The following is a 19663-nucleotide window of genomic DNA, read 5'->3' as shown; positions in this document are numbered from 1 at the left end:
ACACTTTCACACGTAGAAGGGCCAGTGCGCGTTTGCACGACGCCGAGCACGCTGCTGCACAGCAAATCATGGCTTTTGTTTCCTGTGGGCAGCGTGTAGCGGGTCCATGCTCCATGGGCTCCGAGGCATGGAGGCCTACCTATTAATAGCTTGCGCAAGCCGTACATCAACGGAGAAGAGAAAAATTGTCATTTTAAACGACTTAATTCAGTAAATCTGTGTCCTAGTAGCTATTAATAGCTTTTACATAGTCTTTGTGAGCTAAGAAAGCAGAGACGTCCTAGCTTGGTTGGCCTTGCTGGCATTAAAGCCACCCTTGGCGAGCGTCTCAATCTGCAGCAGGATAGAACTTGGCTTGTGCTGCTTGATATGCTGGGCGACCTTGTAAAGGTAGTGCAACATATATATGCCGCAATCTACCGCATTAGTCTGGCGGGGCTTGCAGGTGTGGGAAAAACCCCTGGCTGCCTCGAATCTCCCACGGCTCGTGTGTAGAACCGCAAACCACCAGTCCAGACACGCGAAAATGTACTCCTTGTCGTGACCATTGTGAAGCGAGTCGATGTGATAATATATCTTTTTTGCGTCACTGCCATTCTGGATAAATACAACGCTCCAGTGGTCGCTAAACGCCACAGGCAGTAATACATATTTGTATCCACTCCAATCGAAATCACCAATTGTGTCGGGGGCGCTAGACTCCCGACCCGAGTGCCTGATGTAGGCGTAGCTAATGGCGAAAAATACAGCCGATCTTGCAGGTAACATGAGCTCTGGTTCGGGTTTTGTGTAACGAGAGATACAATAGTCAACCACGGAGCTAGTAATCGGAGCTCCTTCCTTTACGCTGGCGATGTCATCAGCGAAGAGTGGAGTCGAGCAAGCTCTGCGGATCTACCTGCGGCGTGGGGGTAGATGCGTACAGGGGCAAGTAGGTTATTTCGTGGCCGCAGGCTGTATGGGGCGGCACTCTGTTGCAGGAGCTTGGTGTCGGGATCTCCAGTTGGATTTTCAAGGCAAAATCGAGGCTTTTTTCTCTTTTCTGATTCCACCCCTGATTCAACGCTAGCCACTGGTCCTGGGAGCTCCAAGTCTAATTCTAAAACTGATGCATCCAATGGAATCGGAGCGGAATCTCCGACTGATTCCGGGTTAGGGCCTTCGCCTGATTCGCAGAGAGCGACATCTGATACGGGGTATGATTTGTCTGCATTTGCATCTCCACTTGTACCAGCTTCCACGTGTAGCGCAGGATCACCGGCATTAACAGCAGCTCTTGTGGCCCCTGCCTCTTCGCTACCGGGGTCGTATCGTTTCATGAAGCGTCTTGCTCGCGATCGTTGCGTTTCCTTGTGTATTATGGCAAATTCAGGAATAGTTCTTAGGTATCGCAGGAAGTCTGCGTAGTGCACCACTTCGTCCTCCCGCAAACTTCTGTCGTAGTACTCCAAGGCCTGAAACTCGTAGCTTGCCAGCTTGTACGGACGCCCCGCTCCCTTCACTCGATAGCGCTGGCCATCTTCCTCTGGTGGCTCCAGCATGTCCCAGTATTTTCTCTTCCAAGTAAGGAGCTTCGGTCGGGCGATTCCGAGATGGCGCACAGCATCCGCAGTTGACCACCCGGGGTGACGCTTCCAGGACTGAATGGTCGCCCACTGGTCCCTCACTCTCGTCTTCTGGGTCATTTCGTTAGCTCAGGGGGTGCCGAGTGGGAAGAAGTGAGGAAATTGAATGTTTCTTTAAAGTGAACCGGTCCAAAGGGTTTTTTTATAGTGACCGGTCCTATTCGGTTAAGTACTTTGAATTTCTAATACTATCACACAATGTAGCTCCTCATAACTAAATGACAGTGCTAAAATTATGTGCCAAGTTCTAGATGGGCTGCGGTTCACAATAATGCGATCTAGTCAATTTATTGTGGACCGAGAGCTCACAATTAAGTTACACTGGCACGTAATTATGAACTCTAATGTTGACAATTATTTAACAGTTTACCTTTATTGTGGACACTTACTTGTCCGTACGACAACATGTACAAGTAGACTAGCAACTCGTAACAGAGGTTTGTTTTACCGAGCGTGATGCCACGCTTAGGTAAGACTACAGCTAGTACAAGACTTGTTCACGAAAGAATTCAAAGCAATGTGTCATTCAACTAAGAAAATGTTATTCGTATGCTGAGCTCACCGTAGTACGTATTGAACATCTAGCGCTGGGGATGCTAGCGGAGGTCTACCACGCGTATGCCTCAAGGGCAGGGCCACGGTTGGTGTCAGGTATTGAGGGGTGATGTTCCACGTATCGTACTGGTAATTACCCGGAAGGCGCGTATCCCATGCCTCGGGGTTTACTCCCACCGCACCCGCACTCCAAATCTGGTTGGGAACGTAAGAATCTAGCATAAGACCCGAGGGATAGCGTATCGGACCGCAATGCAAATGATCCGGGATAGCTAAGGGTAGTGCGGGTAAACCTCCCGGCAATGTCATCTGAGTCCTCTGTACATTGGCACCAAATTCTTGATCCGACCTACCTTGACCTTGTACATTTCGTCGAATCCGTCGATCTTTAAATTTTAGTTGGTATCCGTTGACGCCAGGAACGCTGAGACCGTACGCAGCGCGACCGCAAATAATGTGCGCGCAAGACTAAAACTTTTCATAGTAGTAGCAGGAGCACTGGTTGGAGTCTGTTCGCACCACTTACCCCTCTCTGGGCATACCAACGTGGTGGGCTCGACGCACTGACCACTTAACAGCAGACCTGTAAAAGCTCGCCGCCTTTTTTTTCTCCTCATCTTGAAGGCACTCGGGGGAAATTAACGAAGCGAGACGCTCACTGCTGAGAGGAACGTCGTCGGAAAGCGACGAGATGTCATTCACCTCTGTAGGGATCTCTCGATCATCGCCAACATATAAAACACGTACCACCGAAGGCGTGGGGGTAGCGTAGATAGGCACCCGACTCGTTGAAACCAATACTTTTGCCAATCGTGTAGCCTCCTTGGGCGGTGTAATTCGACCGCCCGCTACAGACGTGGGAAGGCATATAGAGTAGTCTTCCGTTATCGTCACAAGTTTTAGCAGCAACCTTCTTGTGTCACACGCCTTGCGTTGTGTGTATCTCTTTAAGCTTGCGTTGAAAACTTCACAGGATTGTTCGTAGTTGCAAAAGCCCCCGGCGAATGAAAAATCTGCCACCGCCAGAAGAGACTAGCGATCTATTGACTGTAGAAATAGTTCGTGAAAGTTTCTAGTCTTCCGTCCAGGAGCCATTCCTGAGAAATGCGATTCCACTCCAGATATAGATGGTCCTTGCTAAGCGTGTAGTGCATATCTAGAACTCCACGGTACACAACAGCTCGAAGGGCTGCGGCGAGGTGCTGCATACGCTTACGTAATACGTGGAAAAAGCACATAAGGTAAATGCTGTTCTCAAACCCACTGATAGCAACTAATCCATTTACTTGAGCCTTCTCCGCGTCTCCCATCACAGCATCGATACGCAGTGCCACACCCAATCGCTCCCGAAAAACCCTGACGAAACTACCAACAGCCTCATAGTACTCACGCTCAGTTCGCTGGCTCACAATAAACATACTGGCTAGGTGGTAGATTCTTCGCCGGTCAGTAAAGCCACAGGTTATAACTGGATACCCCAGGTCACTGAGTTTGAAAGTTGCATCGAGGTGAAAAATCAAGAAGTTCTCCTTCTGCTGTAGCGCCAGAATAGTTTGCATGAGTTTCAGACTGGTTATACCCAAAATCAAAGGTTCAGTGTCCTCGCCATTACCCACAAACGGAAATCCCCTTTCGTCCTGTCGGTTTCCAAAAACGAACGCCGACTCTGGGTCAATATCGGCTCTGAATGCTTTCGAAATGACCAGCTCGCGTGTCTTAAGTATTGAGTTCTTCGATCCGTGCAGCCATCGATTGTAACGAACGTTTCGCTGGAACTGGGCGATCGATGGAAATCCTAGCGCTGGGGAAGGAATCTCCGGTGCTCGCAGAAGATTACTCCATATCAAGCGTGGTGGTACTGCGCTCTCATCCATGCGTTTGATGTATACTCCCGCATTTCAGGAGTAACGCGTGGGCGTGGTCCTACAGCACACGGCGTATCGCCTCGTGAATGCCTCTCAGTGTTCTCGAGAACGACCCACGTCGACGAGAGTTCGCAGTGTTGAACTTATCATTGCACTGCACACTTCTTCGGCAACCCCGATCCTCCGCAAGTCGGGCTCTTACATTGCAGGCGGCGCTCGACCATTTCGTGGTCGCCTGCGCAAATGCTGCACCATTTTGTTCTCACTGAAAAATTGCTCGAGCAGCAAAAATGATCCCATCGATACTTGACGAAGTCGGACTCGACATGCAGCTCGGCACGCTTGGTCCAGAAGAGTTTGGGGGGCATCGTGCAGACGCTTGGGTGGTGGTCAGGTAGGAGAGTATCTGACCCTTTAGGCTGAGGTTCAGAATTTTATCGCCAGACGGAGTAGTAGAGACAAATTCAGCGTAAGCGGGCTTAAGTTTTTTATATCCCTACAAATGTGCTCTTTAGGAAAAATAAATATTGTCCTGGCCGCGTTTCTCCAGGTAAATGTGAACCAGCGGTTCAGAATTAATTGACAAAGTCAGGTAAATGTGAACCAGCGGTTCAGAATTAATTGACAAAGTCAGGTAATTATGAGCGTTTCGCCCGTTTTGTGCAGGTTCCGCGCGGAAAGTGCAGACGTACGTAAAAGAGGTGAAATCCCACTAGTGGTCAGAAAAGTGTAGGCATAAGTGTTTGGTCGTGTCAAATTATGTCTACCGATCACCAAAAAGTGTTTATTTTTGGTTAGAAAAGCGTATGCTCTCGTACCAGACTCTTAAGATAAGCGCGAAAGATGATGGTACCCTGATTCGTCGGGCACCAAGTGTCCATCAACGACAACAACGAAATGAGGATGGGACAAACTTGCCTGGATATTTTTGCCAGGATAAACCAGGTGGGTTCCCGACGGCGCTAATATAATAGGCAAAAGTCTTCATGATTATAAATTATAATCATTATAATTTATAATACATGTACCGCCGCGCTGGATAGGATACACTCGCAGCTTAGGCAGATCCCTTTTGAGAGCAACATAATTTATCCGAAGTTCCTGTGCCGCCATGCATTTTGCTCGAACGCGAGCATCAAACGCGGGTGGAACGAGACCGGTCTATGTGAGCGTGTAGTATTGTGCCGGGGCACTGGTGTCAGTTACGTTTGTACCGCGAAATCCCCCGCCAACCAACTTTTAACAGAGCCCATAATCGAATGGCGACTGCAGCGATTGAATTGAGGTCGCCGCCGGCAGCACCATCGCAACAGTTCTTGAGGCAAAAATGTTGTCGCCGCCTCGCCTCCGATCCATCATTTGCACTGCGATGTGTCAAAAAGCGCAGTTCTCGCCTGTCTGCAGACATCAAACTTGTCTCTACTCATTCATTGGCTGAAACATGAATCTCGGCATGTCGACGTCATAGCAAAAAACGATTTTAACGTACATAATTGGCCATAATGGCCACAGGGCTATCATCCTCAATAGTAGCCTCTTTTGCGCTCTCTTTCACTAAAGCACAGTGCCAATTAGTCTTCGAAGCGTGCGAATTGTATCGGAGTAGTAAGCAGCAGTCCCGGGCCGCATCAGGACGCAGCGCCGAATGGATTCGGTGGTCGAGGAGGCCTTCGAGGTGCAGGTGCTGCAGCCTTTTCACGGCTGGACGCTAGAGCGATTTTGTGACCGTAGCGGCAACACGTACCACGCGCTCACACGCGCTGCGCTGCGCGTTTCGGGCCGAAACGACCGCCTAAATGGCGTCCAGGAGGCGCCTGAGCTCGAGGTGGGCGTACTTCCCTCTTCCGATTGGATGTGGAGCCACGACTGGATGCCCGACAGTGACTACACACAATGCGATGAGGAAGGATGGACGTACGGCTCGTCTATTGGGCGCATCAACTGCCGCCTCGCCGAGGGCACCAGTAAGGTAAAGCGTGGGTATCATCACTTTCTAAGGCGGCGTAGGTGGATTCATACGCGCGTGCGGACGCCGTTATCTGCCGCACAAGCCGAAACAGAGCAGTCGCGACTTAGTACAGCGCCGTCGCCGACCTACGACCGTGAATCTAGACTGTCTCGTACGCAGGGCCCGAACAGATACTACCGCGTGTATCGAGACTCTTTGAAGGCGTATTTCCAGCTTGGGTCAACCAAAAGGTCATCGAATTTCGTGCGAGTGGACTTTACAGACGACGATATTCAAAAAGAAGGCTGGCTCGGTGTACGCGGAACGCTGTCACGGAGCTGGAAGCTGCGCTACTTTTTATTACGATGGGATTCCAGTAGCCTCGTGTGCTTAAGAGACCGAGCGTCCATGATACAGGCGAGCGAGGAGCTGATTGACAGACATACGACGCTTCTAGTGGAGGAGGCGTCCAAGCCGCGGCAGTTCCAGTTCTCGGTATGTAATGGAGAGCGTACGTTACGTTTAAACGCAGTGGATGGCACATCTAGAGCTTTCTGGATCTCAGCGCTCAGTGAGATGATCGTACGCAGTCGTGCGTCGTTTTTTGCAGCAGACGAATCGGAGAGTGGATCGAGTACCAGAAGTCGCAGTTTCCGACGCATGCGGTCGTCAACTGACGAGGACGGATCGTTAGTCAGCGCTTCGATGGTCAACGAGATGAATGGAGAGAGTAACGGCGCTAAACAGAAGCACAGTCGTGCCGCATGGAGACCGTACAAGTTTATTGCGTCGACGATGCAGTCGAAGCGCAAAACGGACGAAAGTTGCCGTCGTGACTACGTGAAACAGTTCGCTGACATCCTTGACTCGAAAGTTGAGCTGGCTGTCTCTTTCATTTTGGAAAATATCGCTATTTTGGAGGAAAATCTGTGCACTGCGCAGGAGTTCCTTCCATCCGTGCCGTGTGTGCCACTTAAGGAGATCCAGAGACTTCGAGTGGAGGTAAATTCATCTATCGCAACGTTTCGAGTAGGCGCCAAGGCGACGCTGGAGTCGGAACGTACCAGTGTGCTTGGATGTAATATGCTGCTGAAAACGCTGTTCTTACTGGTCTGTCGGCTACGTGAGAGAGTTATTTCGCTGGCTCCATCTCAGGAACATGCGACGATTAAGAAGATTGTGGCCGAGTCTCCTACAAAGCGTCGTATCCCTTTGGACTGGTTTACGGAGTGTGTGCCGTTAATGAAAGACCGTGGCCAGCCTAGTCTAAGTGAAGATAGCTCTATATCGACGAGCACATCGAACTCGACGGTGGGGAAACTGGAGTTATCGTACACGTCGGGCTCGTCTCTGGAGATCAAGCGACCGAGCTCGCTCATTGTTGCAAGACACGACAAGCGCAGTTCGTCTGTTCCGGAGTCGAATCGATCCATCGGTACCCCAGTGAGCCACAGTGGGTACAGTGGACACAGTTTACACGCATCAGATGCGATCAGGATAAAGCCGTACACCGAGATGCCCGCAGGGTTACGTGAGGGTCATTTTAACCTCCCGAACGGCGTCAATGGCTACGTGGTGAAGGTTCACGATAAGGACATTGGCTCACTAATCGGCTACACTCTCTGCTCCCAGGCGTATATCGATCAGCTGGAAGCTCATTTCGAGCAGAAGGTCAACATTGCTGATGAGCTCCATGCGTCCGAGAACATGGGTATCAGTGAAGTATCCGCTCCGTCGCCGCCAAAAAGTGAGGACGCGCCTGAGATTCCGGCAGCGACCGACGAAGCCTCGTCCAGCTCTACAGCGACTATCGCCACAAACTCGGTGTCGGTGGCGGACAAGAAACAGGTGATTTATTTAAGCAAGTTGCGCTCGACGGACTTGCAGCACACTTCTATGAAGTTCTCCTACGCGGTTGGCTCCACGACCCACGAGGTCCAATGCGTGGCATACTTTGCAGCACAGTTTCACGCACTGCGTGCACTTACCGCTCCGGGGAACGTGGAGTTTTTGAACTCTATTATTGAGAGCAAGAGATGGGATACCAGTGGAGGCAAGTCCGGCGCCTTCTTCTCGATGGTAGGTCTATTGATCGTGTCGGTTTACAGGGCTTTTACTATCGCATTTTGTTGTATTGCAGACACACGATAAGCGCTACGTGTTAAAGGGAATATCCGTGGTCGAGTTCAACATGTTTGTTCACATGGCTCCGAAGTATTTTAACTTCATCTCGCGCGTGGTTGAGGTCCCGACACCGACGGTCATAACGAAGATCGTTGGTCTGTTCAAGCTCAGTCACAGTCGACGCTTGTTGAAGCACACAGAGTACGTGGTGATCATGGAGAACTTTTCATACGGCTTTCAACCGGGGCAGATGTACGACTTGAAAGGAATTCTGCGGCGACGATACAACGCTTCCAGCAGCGACGAGGAAGACTGCCACGAAGCGTTTAACAGCGTCTCAAGCGTGCACGTGTCCATGAACTTGCCGGTACTGCTAGATGGCAATTTCTCGGAGCGCATGCCTGTTCCAGTGGCACAGCCGGACCTGGATATCATCGAGGCAGCTATTCAGAACGACACCGGGTTTTTGTATCGCGCAGGAGTCATCGACTATTCGCTGGTGAGTCCTGTTTGTCTGACTTGAAGATAGGTCTGATTACTTTTGCTGTTTACTAACGATTTGCTGTTCTGGATCTTTGTTGGGACGTCAGCTGCTGCGTTTTGACGAGGACAAACGCCAAGTTATCGTGGGCCTAATTGATTACTTGCATCAGTTTGACTTTCTGAAGAAGATGGAGTCAACGTCCAAGGCGAGTTTGACGTTCCGGAACCCCACAGTGATTAGTCCCATCTCGTATCGTCGACGGTTCATGAATGCCATGAACCGCTACTTTGTCGGCATCGAGAAGGAATTGGAGATCCGGATGCGTAAGCGTTGCGGGAAGCCTGGGATGCGTCCCAGTGGAGCTCTTCCACTTGTTAGCGCCCCGAGTGCATTAACTCCTGCCGCTAAATCCAAGACACGGACCGACGAAGAAAAGCATGCGGATGTGGCAGTCCGACTTGCAGACAACTTGGCACTGACGAGTGAGTCATTGCTGCTGTCCGAGCGCCTACCTGCCAAGTCGGAGTACCGCTTACCGAGACAGGAGAGCGACTGGACAAGCTCCAAGCCGCGAGGACACTCGATGTCGCATTTGTCCGATCATGAAGTACACTGCGACCGTGTGACGCACAGTGACGGTGAATGCAACAGCTCGCCGTGCAGCTCGTCGAGTGCGTCAGTCAAAAGCTACCCTGCCACGCCACTCCACAACAACAACGTGATCATTGAAGAACGTTGCTCATGACAACACGTCGCCCATTTGGGCGGATGTTGAATTGTTATTGATTAACGCGAGGCTTATCCTCCTTTCGGCATGAAAGCCGAGTTTTGGCGGGAGGAAGTTCGCGCCGACTGTATTATCAGAGGAGGTTAAGAGGTGATACATATGATCTGCCGTTCGCAAAAGTACTCCTTCAATTATCAATGATTGGATGAACAATAACGGGGTCGAGTCTCCTGGAGGTACGGTATCAGCCAGGTCATCATGAGAGCCCTGGTGACCGACGTTCGATTGTTCAATGACAACCGATACCGGTTCATTAGAAGTATTTCATGAAAGTAGCCAAGCAACAAAGTTTTTATTGGGGTGCTCTGCTAGTTCCAACTTGCCAGTTGCAACGCAAACCGGTGCATGTAGCTTGCATGTTGCACGACTAAGCAATTGCAAGCTCAACTTGAGCCGCAGATCGTCTTGAGCGAGGGAATCCCTGCTTCAGATGTACTTAAGTATTGGAGATGAGCTTACAAAAAAAGAGAAGACACATCACATCAATTTGAGATTGAGCCAGGTCAGGAAGGCTTCGAGCTTCGAGTCGGAGCACAGGAAAGCTCCGTGGGTCATGGGCCATGACGGTGACGGTGACGATATTCGCATACGGGAATACTGTTGTACATGTACATCGCGACAGCCATGACGGTGGGCTTGTCGAGACCGGGGCTTCAAGGGGTACCGTTTGTTTGTTTTTGTTTTGCTAGCAAAACAACCGATGAAGTGCAGAGCACCGTAGCTCGTACAGTACTGTAATGCATTGTGGTATCTATTTATTTAGGGCCTTCTGTGCTACTTGAGACGCAAGTTCCATGCCTTGCTGTGCAGATTAAAACTAAAAACGCCGACGCGACTTGATGCTGCACGATATGCTGCTAAATCCGACGGTAATCCACAGCCATCGTGGGCGTGAAGTCTTGATGCTGTCTGCCTACATTTCCTCGCAAATATCTACTGCTGTGGTTGAACCTCCAACACCGCCTCATCTTGCTAGTCAAACTTCAGTGAAGCCGAGTCAATTCTGAAGATGTGCCGCCTATGCGCGACGTTGAAGGGTGTGGCCATCGCACCGTCTCACCCACCGTTAAACCGAGTCCCGAGCCTCAGCTTCAACGTATAATACATGTACATGTACCACTGGTACTACCAGGGCATTGTCCAGGACCATCTCATGTGTCAGCTGTCCAATGACACATGAGCCGGACCGCCGACAAAGTGTAACTTGCGCTGCCCCGGATACCATCACGCATGCTTTTAGTTCGGCAGCAAAAGCTTCATCGCTCCTTAGTCAGTCATTTTCCTTTTTGTGCTTTGGAGCACAAGCACCTTCAGCTTCGACCCGACCCCTGCGGTAATCTACGATGCCTTCGGTGACAGACTACCAGGTGGCACTGACCCCCAAGGGATCAGACCACGCGGCTGAACCAGTAAACAATGACGAAGCGCTCTCGCTCGGCGAGTACTGCAAGACGCGGCTTACGACACTCAAGCCGCCCATGACAAAGGCCGAGAACCCGCTCAAGGTGCTGGCGCTGCTCAACCGCATGCAGTGGCTGCAGTTTCTCGTGTCTTTCATCGCCTGGTCCTGGGACGCCTTCGACTTCTTCACGGTCTCCATGACCGTCTCGGACCTGGCCGAAACCTTCGACAAGACGAAGACCGACATCACATGGGGCATCACTCTGGTGCTCATGTTGCGCTCAGTCGGCTCTATCATCTTTGGTATTGCATCTGATCGCTGGGGACGTAAATGGCCCTTTGTAGTCAACAATGTGCTCTTCATCGTGCTGGAGCTGGCGACGGGTTTCTGTCAGACATACACACAGTTCCTTTGGATCCGTGCGCTCTTCGGTATTGCCATGGGCGGTCTGTACGGCAACGTCGCCGCTACGGCGCTTGAGGACTGCCCACCTGCAGCGCGAGGTATCATCTCTGGTATGATGCAGCAAGGTTACGCCTTCGGTTATCTATTGGCCGTCGTGTTCGCCCGTGTTCTCGTCAACACTACCAGCCACGGCTGGCGTCCGCTCTTCTGGTTCGGAGCTTGTCCACCGATCTTCATCATCATCTTCCGTCTATATCTGCCCGAGACCAAAGTGTTCCAGGAGCGCCAACGTGTACGTGAAGCAAGTCGTAACATGACCAAGACGTTCGTGGCTGAAGGTAAAATCGCGCTCAAACGCCACTGGCTGCTACTCTGCTACCTGGTGCTGCTCATGGCAGGCTTCAACTTCATGGTACGTTCTTCGAAACTATCTTTCAATTTATTGAAAAGTATCTAACTGCTCATACTCTTGCAGTCACACGGCTCGCAGGATCTGTACCCGACGATGCTTGAGAACCAGTTCGAGTTCAACTCGAACCAAGTCACCGTGACTCAAGTCGTGGCCAATCTCGGTGCCATTTGTGGCGGTACTCTTGTGGGCTACTACTCGCAAGTGTTCGGTCGTCGTCTCTCGATCCTTGTCATGACGGTCATTGGAGCTGCTATTCTGTATCCATACTGCTACGTTAGCGACGAGAGCATCATGATCGCCGCTTTTTTCGAGCAGTTCTGCGTCCAAGGTGCTTGGGGTGTCATCCCAATCCACTTAATGGAGCTGTCTCCCCCGTCGTACAGTGCGTTTGTCGTGGGTACGGCGTACCAACTCGGAAACCTGGTTTCCTCAGCATCGTCGACTATCGAGGCTTCACTCGGCGAGCACTTCCCGCTGCCAGAGGGCGAGAACGGAGAAAGTCGCTACCAGTACGGCAAGGTGATCTGCATCTTTCTGGGTGTGGTCTACGTCTACGTGTTCCTGCTGACACTTATCGGACCTGAGGCTCGCGGCAAGGAATTCGATGTCAAGCACGACCAGGATCTCGAAGAGGCCGCCCACGTCAACCACGAGGACCTCGCTAAGATCCTCCACGACGACGTAAGCCCCACTGAAGCAAAGTCATTGAAGGCGTAAGCTCAGGCTAGTGCTCTTACTTTAGTATGCATTGAAGTGACACTGTAATATCGAACGTATGTCGACATCCAAACTCTGTCGCATTAACTTGCGTGGTTCGAATTAAATATGCGCTGCTGACAACAAAAATGGCCTTCCTCTTGCTATGTTTTTCTGCTAGCTTCCAAACTTGGAACAGCTATGGGAGCGAAGAAGGCTGGACACCGCAGCGAATGGACCGGTTAAGTAGCGAAGTGCGTAAAATGAGGCTCGTTTCACTCGCTTCGCTACTGGAGAGTAAGTTTCAGACTTGGGTTTTACGACGACGGTATCTTGGTGAGGCGGTAGAAGACGTACTTGTCCTGGAAAGTAGAGACTGTCGTGGCAATCGGCTCGATCAGACCTTCGTCCAGAAGCGCCTGTCCGATCAGCACGGCGTCAATGAGTGTAGTGGCGATGCGCATCTCACGGATGACGTTCACGGCTTCAGCGCCCAAGAAGCAGCCAATGAAGCCCTTGTAGAACAGCAGCTTGTTCTTCCGCTCGAACACCTTGTGTAGCACCTTAGCGAGCACATTCAGAGCCTCCTCCGATACGAGTGCGTGTACTTCGTCTGTAGCAGTAGCGAAGTCGTAGTCCACCAGGTCCGTGGATTCGTTCGAGAGCACTGATTCACGGTAATTGTTGGCGTTAATGGACGCGCGTCTCCGCGTGGCTGTGTCCGAGGCGAACGATTCCGCTGGATCATCGTATTCCAGCACCTTTGTGAACCTGTAGAAGTTGTCCTTGGAGTTGTGCAGCTGATCGTCCGTACGAGACACGTGCTCGATGAATCCAAGTCTCACAAGGACATTTCCATACCTCGTCGCTGTCTGATGGTCCTCCGCAAAGCCACTGATCAGCATCTCTCGAACGGCGTCACCGCCCGTAAAGGTTTCCTTGTAAAAGTTGAATCTCGAGTGTCGAGTCTTGACTTCCAGTGCTGTGTTGAGGAAGCGACATAGCGACTGGAAAAATTCCCTTGGTAATCCTTCATGGAACGAGATGTTGATGCTCTTAAGTCTGTCCTGCCGCGCTTCTTTCAACGGCGCGAGATCGTCCACAGTCGAGATGGAGCTGACAATGGAGCTACTGGTCGGGTCTTCATCGAACGTATCTCCGTCTTCCGCGTCTTCCAGGTCCTGTTCGTGTTGTTCGTCTGGGTCGGTACTTCTCGCGCGTAGCTCATCCTCTCGGTCCCTGTCGACATCGTGTTCCCCTTCGTCCTCGATGGAGGATGACGAATGCGTGGTGGATGTCGTCGATCTACCCAACGGGTCTTCGGTGAGGGACGAAGCCTCGGTACTGCCATAACTGGACGTGGTTGTGGATCGCGTAGGGTGTTCCCCCAGCTCGGCGATACTGGAGCTAGCACGTGACGGGCGCGAAGGGCGCTGAGGCCTCTTTTCGAACTGTTTAAAGTCCACAAAGTCCTCCATCGACTCACGGATGCTCACGATTTTGTCCAGTGCCTGCGTGGTGCGCGCCAATAGCGCTCGAATTTCGTCCTGCGAGGAGCGGCGACTGCGGATCATGTGCTGGAAGCTCTCGGAACTGCCCAGTACAGGCGGTGGAGCTGGTGGCAGACCCGCCATGGACGGCTGAGGCTTGATGGGATTGAGCTTGAAGCCGATGACAGGGGCGTCCGAGGGCAGTGGCGAAGGCTTGAACACCGGGGAATGCTCCGGGTGCTGGTGTTGTTCGCCGCGGGACGAGAACTTGCGCATATGCGTGACGGTGACTGGCTTTCTACAAGCCAGTAGGACCTGTCAGATTAAATATGTAGTATTAAATAACAGAGATGAGTGGATTAAAGAGACCTGTTAATGACGGACACAATGGAAATGGTAGCGATTATATTATTAGGTTAAGCAGGTGCGACGACAGATGTATTGACATAATGGAGCCAAGTTGGGCAAGTCTCCAGGTGGAAAGGAAAGCAGAGACCAGATGGACCAGAAAGAAGGGCAAAGGGCACAGCAAGACGACCGGCGATAAACGCTACGGACTCGACGAGCGGACAGCTGATGAGTGGCTTCGTGCACACAGCGGAGTCGTGCTTCGTTCAAGGCCACGGCGATCTCGATCTCAGCTTGCGTCAATCGAAGCTAGGTTCCAGGCAACAGTATCGCATCGGTCAAGCGATGTCTGCGCGCTACCAATCGTATCGAATGGTTTCTTAGCCAGTGGAGTCAATGCCTAGAGCCGTAACCTCCATGTCGTTTCCATCGAATGCCTCAAGCAGATGATGCCCATACAAGTGCATTCCGTCCTGCAAGCAGACAATCCACCAGCATAAGCTAGCGTTGTTGCGCCGTTGTGGCGGAGGCACGTGCTATCGATCGAGCTGCTCGGTGAGAATGTGTTGGAGGAAACGTCCGCCGCTGGTTTCGGAGAAATGAGTTACCGGCAGCGGCTCCACGTGAACGTGTCCTGTACAATAAGTAACAGGTACTGCAGCAGCAGCACTTGGTGGATGGCGTTGTTGGCTCGTGTGCCCGCTCGATCGAGGCGGAAGTGTTGAGACTTTCAACTTCAGCATCCAAATTGGATAGACTTGCGCGACTAGCGAAACTACCCCAATCTACCCGAGTCAGCATACTGTACCCAAATTAAGCTCACACCCAAAATAAATATTTTGATCAAATGAAGCCATCTGGCCGTTCCGATGAATCGCCGCCGAGTTCAGGGCCAACAGGACAGCTTCTTCCTGGCCTCCGCCAGTGTCCACAAGTGCAACGCAGAGCTTCAGCGTCATCTTCTCTTCATCATTCGCACGAAAAGTGTTACCACCCAGGGATTTAATCCTCGTTCGTGTTCGAGATCCAAATGAATGCGGATTCTTGAAGTTGCCTGACCATCACTCCTAGGCCTTCCGAACAATACATTGCAGTGAAAATAAATGGAAATATTAGTATGGAATAATTTACTTTTCAGTTATAATGAAAATTATCAGTAACGTATTTCCGGTATCGTCATAAATTATTTGTAGCCCATGCTTCACAAAACTGCCCAATCCCAGCTAAGCAAAACTGAGAGCCAACCACTGTTTGGTTGGTTGGCAAGTCCTTGGGCGTGCATCGAGCTCAGTCTTCCTCATTTTTCGATTCACCATGTCTTTGACAGCTCCCTTCACTAACAAGCAAGTCGGTGACTTCTTCTTCAAGCCCGTTCTTGACAACCAGGATGAGCCGACGGGATATTTTCGCTGTCCCTGCTCCAAGATTCGCAAACAAGACAGTAAAACTGGCTACACTAACCTGATAAGCCACATTCGCGCACAACACTCCAGCTATGCAGTCGACACGCCAGCAGTGGGCGTGCCAGTGGCACCTTGATTGGGTTCGTGGACAAGAAGAGTCAAGTCATCTACAGCTGGATTGACTGGATTGTGAAATGCAATCTCCCATTCAGCTATTCTCGACAACGGGACGGTGGCTAAATATGCTGCTGTACCCACGATCTCACCAGAGACAGCTGTGAAGTACATGGGCTTGGTAGTGAAAGCGCTGGAGAGCTACATTTCAGGCATTCTCCCTAAACAATTTGGCATTGTTTGGGATGGATGTTTGTTTCGATCGGAGCATTATGTGGCAGTTTTTGGGGTCTTCGGCCATGACAGTAAGATGGAGAAGATCCTGCTCGCCATGGCTCCTCTTGTGGATGATGACATCGTGGACCATTCTGCTCCTGCTCACATTTCTTTTCTCCAAGCAGTGTTGGGCTACTTTGGCCGAGCGCTGGCTGACGTGCTGTACATCGTCGCGGACAACTGTCCCACGAATGGGTCCATCGCTGCAATCATGAAGGTTCCTTTCGTGGGATGTGCGAGCCACCGCCTTAACTTGGCTGTCATGAAGTACATGAAGAGCTATGAGGATCTGCTGGACAAAGTCCAGCTCTTGATGCGTAAATTACGCGGTCTAAACGCTTCGGCTAGTTTGCGGTGAGTGCAAAATGTATTTTTTGTATTTTCGGTGATTTATCTAATTGGATTTTGTTTTGGTAAAATTTAGAAAAATAACCAAGTTGAGGCTTCCTGCCAGTCAAACAACACGGTGGCCGTCAACGTTTAACATGGTCCGACGCTATTTTGATTTAAAGATGCAATTAATGCCATGGATGACGCCACGACGGCGCTGATGCCGTCGCGGCGCAAAATAAACCAGCTGAGGGGGCTTCTTGAGGAGCTGAAAGCATTTGAATCCTCCTCGAAGAAGCTCCAAAGTGCCGACGGGTTGTCACTTCTTGACGTACGAGACACTTTCGACGCGCTGATCGCCGAACATCCTGGTGTCGAGGGGTACCTGGGTTAGGACGCAGGTATCGTCCAGCAACCTGAGTTCGAGGATGCCTGTGTTACCGTGCTCACCGGAAAGGCTGATAATCTCACGGAGTCTCAGCGCTCACTGCTCTTACCGTTCGCTTCTCGCGTTGCGACGCCACAATTGTCGGAGGGCAAGAAGCTTGGGTTTGCGGACCGAGCGCTCAAGAAACGCAAACTACAACGTGAGACGCCTTGTGAGTACCCAGAATTTGCGGTAATCCCGCCGACTTCCAACATGTGCGAGCGGGTTTTTAGTCAAACCAAACATGTCATGGGAAACCATCGCCAAGGACTGCTCCCCATCAACCTCGAGATAATACTGTTTCTGAAGGTAAATCGCCACCTTTGGAATGTGAAAACCGTCGCCGATGTCGTTAATGCATCCAGATGAGATGTATCTTGACAGTAGTGGTGTGATATTGCTCTAACCATAACAATTACGTATTTTTTAATATCAAATGTTTCCCTGCAAGTACTGATTTCACGAAAAGGCAAGAATCTCATTGCAGTTGTATTATCGGAAGGCCTGATCACTCCTGGCTCAGAAGGAATTCTTGCGACACAAGTTCAAACGCCGCAATGGCTCCAAGCCCGCACTCGAGTGTCTCCATCTCGGAGGGTGGCGGTTGTCTCCGCATCGGCGCCGCCATGTTCGACATCACCGGCCCTGCAGCTGAGGCGGGTATGTTCGGCTACGCCAAAGTGGGTCAGCTCACGTCGGGCATCCACATGCGACTCCGAGCGCGCGCGTTCGCCTTCCACGACCCGCACTCTCAAAATCACTGCGTCTTTGTATGCGCTGAGCTAGGTATGGTGTCCGAGTGGGTCACTCAGACAGTCGTAAGTCGTCTTGAGACGCATCCTGCCCTCCCTAGAGGCATGTACACCCGCGAGAACGTCATGATCAGTGCGACACACACACACTGTTCGCCCGGTGGGCTGTCACACTACTTTATTTACAGTGTCCACCCGCCTCTACACGGCGCCGACCGTCAGAACTTCGAGTGTGTAGTCTCCGGGATAGTCGAAGCCGTAGTACGAGCCCACAGGAACCTCCAGCCGGCAGTGATCCGCGTCGCAACGGGCTTGTGTCTTGGAGCGTCTGTAAACCGCTCCGCTGATGCCTATCTGGCCAATCCAGTGCAGGAACGAGCTCTCTTTGAGCACGACACGGACAAGACCATGACACTCTGGCGGTTTGATGGTCTGGATGGCTATCCCATCGGGATGATCAACTGGTTCGCTGTACACCCCACGAGTATGGGCAACTGGTACACGCTCATTACGGGGGATAATAAAGGCTATGCGGCCTATGAATTCGAGCGGGAACAAGGCACCCGACACCTGATGGACCGACCGAGAGCCTTCGTCGCAGCCTTTGCGCAGAGTAACGAAGGAGACGTGAGTCCAAATATCTGCGGACCCAGACATCCGTGTACGCAACACAAGGACTTTGAACGGATGGTGACTGTGGCCAATGCACAGCTTGACACTGCGAGAGAATTATACGCCGATGCGTTAGCCACACCGCCGATCGCAGGAAACCTCAAGTTTGCACATCAATACGTCGACTATTGCAGTATTCAACTACAAAAGCGATGGCAACTGTATGCTGAATGTCCGAACTCAACGTCTTCCGGATGCATTGGGGTATCCATGGTCAGTGGAACGGAGTTTGATGGTCGAGGTGTCCCTGCAGTGCCTGAGGGTATTCGATGGGGGACATATCCCAAGGTGACGACGTTACCGGAACTTCAGTCACTACAGAAGGAAAAGCCGATTATTTTCCCAACTGCACGCTACGGAATGTCCCCAAAAGTCCTGCCGTTGCAGCTATTTTCCTTTGCAGATTGCTTACATCTTGCAGCAGTCCCATTTGAGGTGACCACGATGGCGGGGAGACGTCTTCGAGCGTCGTTGCAAGCCTCGATAACAGCACTGCTACCAGGAGTCCAGAGTATCCACGAGCCTGTGATTGCTGGACTTACGAACGCTTATTGTGGCTACATGACGACAAGAGAAGAGTACGCTGTGCAGCGCTATGAAGGTGCTTCGACACATTTTGGACCAAATCAGCTTGTAGCCACCTGTCAACAGTTCGAAATCCTAGCTGAAGCCATGTACCACAAGACCAAGCCTGCGTACAAAACGCTTGCCGATGCTGCAGTATTACCCCCGAGCATCAAAGGAATGGGGGTACTAGACTACAATATTCCTGTAATTCATGACGGCGTGGCTTCCGGCGCGTCGTTTGGCAGCGTGGTTGCTGGTGCTGACGCCTTGAAAGTGTATGGAAGGGAATCTACGGTCAAAGTCCGCTTCCACGCTGCACACCCGAAGAATAGCTTGCGAACCCAAGGCACATTTCTGGAAGTGCAGCGTTGGATGGCTGATACCAGTCGCAGGGAGGGAGGAGTCTGGGTCCTCTACTTGGACGACGGTGACGTCAACACAACTCTTGAATGGAAGCGTCAGGGCACGTTCCGATCCGAAGTTAACATCGAATGGCGAATTTCGGAGACCACCCCGGAAGGAAAATACCGTATCAAAATCAACGGCGACTACAAGCACTTCTTATGGCGAACTGTCACTCCTTACTCAGGGGTGTCGTCGTCGTTCCTGGTCGTTGGTCCGGGCGCCCCCGCTTGATACCAAAGATTTTGACTGCGCTAGATGTTAGGTGGTTGTTTTCGCTTTCGTTTTTATTCTTTTTTTGCGTAACAGAGAAACCGTAAGAAGACACGTTGTATTCGTGGGAAGCATAAAATAGCGCGATGGTTGCTTCGAAACGCCTTGCAAAGCGACGAGAAGTTCTTCAGTACTTGACGCTTTGGTGTCGTTCGCTCGGGATCGTGTTGCTTCACAGGATCGAGATAAGCAGGTGGTGGAGTTGAAATGGAGGACCCTGTGGCTGCTGACGGCGGTGGCCAGCAGAACGAGACTGGAAGTGGACAAGTTGATAACTTGACATCGAGTACAGAGACTGAAAACGAA

The 19663-nt window shown here is 51.3% G+C and overlaps 6 protein-coding genes across 6 annotated transcripts; 3 read left to right on the top strand and 3 right to left on the bottom strand.

Moving 5' to 3' along the window:
- Window positions 1-261: 261 nt before the first annotated feature.
- PITG_00331 (cysteine protease family C48, putative) lies at window positions 262-3048 on the bottom strand (the record flags this gene model as incomplete). The annotated part of the gene is made up of 5 exons (XM_002908898.1): window positions 262-773; window positions 1232-1676; window positions 2015-2106; window positions 2707-2763; window positions 2928-3048. The coding sequence occupies 5 exons, from the start codon at window positions 3046-3048 to the stop codon at window positions 262-264; spliced, it is 1227 nt and encodes a 408-aa protein (XP_002908944.1).
- A 2584-nt stretch (window positions 3049-5632) lies between these two features.
- On the top strand, window positions 5633-9346 carry PITG_00330 (phosphatidylinositol-4-phosphate-5-kinase (PI-PIPK-B); the record flags this gene model as incomplete). Its single annotated transcript, XM_002908897.1, has 3 exons — window positions 5633-8072; window positions 8134-8616; window positions 8708-9346. The coding sequence occupies 3 exons, from the start codon at window positions 5691-5693 to the stop codon at window positions 9344-9346; spliced, it is 3504 nt and encodes a 1167-aa protein (XP_002908943.1).
- Window positions 9347-10731: 1385 nt separating this feature from the next.
- On the top strand, window positions 10732-12324 carry PITG_00329 (Major Facilitator Superfamily (MFS); the record flags this gene model as incomplete). Its single annotated transcript, XM_002908896.1, has 2 exons — window positions 10732-11607; window positions 11671-12324. The coding sequence occupies 2 exons, from the start codon at window positions 10732-10734 to the stop codon at window positions 12322-12324; spliced, it is 1530 nt and encodes a 509-aa protein (XP_002908942.1).
- Window positions 12325-12620: 296 nt separating this feature from the next.
- On the bottom strand, window positions 12621-14069 carry PITG_00328 (uncharacterized protein; the record flags this gene model as incomplete). The annotated part of the gene is made up of 1 exon (XM_002908895.1): window positions 12621-14069. The coding sequence occupies one exon, from the start codon at window positions 14067-14069 to the stop codon at window positions 12621-12623; it is 1449 nt and encodes a 482-aa protein (XP_002908941.1).
- A 452-nt stretch (window positions 14070-14521) lies between these two features.
- PITG_00327 (uncharacterized protein) lies at window positions 14522-15100 on the bottom strand (the record flags this gene model as incomplete). Its single annotated transcript, XM_002908894.1, has 3 exons — window positions 14522-14614; window positions 14750-14907; window positions 14950-15100. 3 exons carry the CDS (start codon window positions 15098-15100, stop codon window positions 14522-14524), a joined length of 402 nt encoding a protein of 133 aa, XP_002908940.1.
- A 2217-nt stretch (window positions 15101-17317) lies between these two features.
- Window positions 17318-19461, top strand: PITG_00324 (neutral ceramidase, putative; the record flags this gene model as incomplete). Its single annotated transcript, XM_002908893.1, has 2 exons — window positions 17318-18789; window positions 18850-19461. The coding sequence occupies 2 exons, from the start codon at window positions 17318-17320 to the stop codon at window positions 19316-19318; spliced, it is 1941 nt and encodes a 646-aa protein (XP_002908939.1).
- Between the last annotated feature and the right edge of the window lie 202 nt (window positions 19462-19663).

This window comes from Phytophthora infestans, genomic scaffold (assembly GCF_000142945.1).
Source record: "Phytophthora infestans T30-4 supercont1.1 genomic scaffold, whole genome shotgun sequence".
NCBI classification, from domain to species: domain Eukaryota; phylum Oomycota; class Peronosporomycetes; order Peronosporales; family Peronosporaceae; genus Phytophthora; species Phytophthora infestans.
The sequence above is the reverse complement of the archived record's forward strand: the minus strand, read 5'-3'. Positions and strand labels throughout refer to the sequence as shown.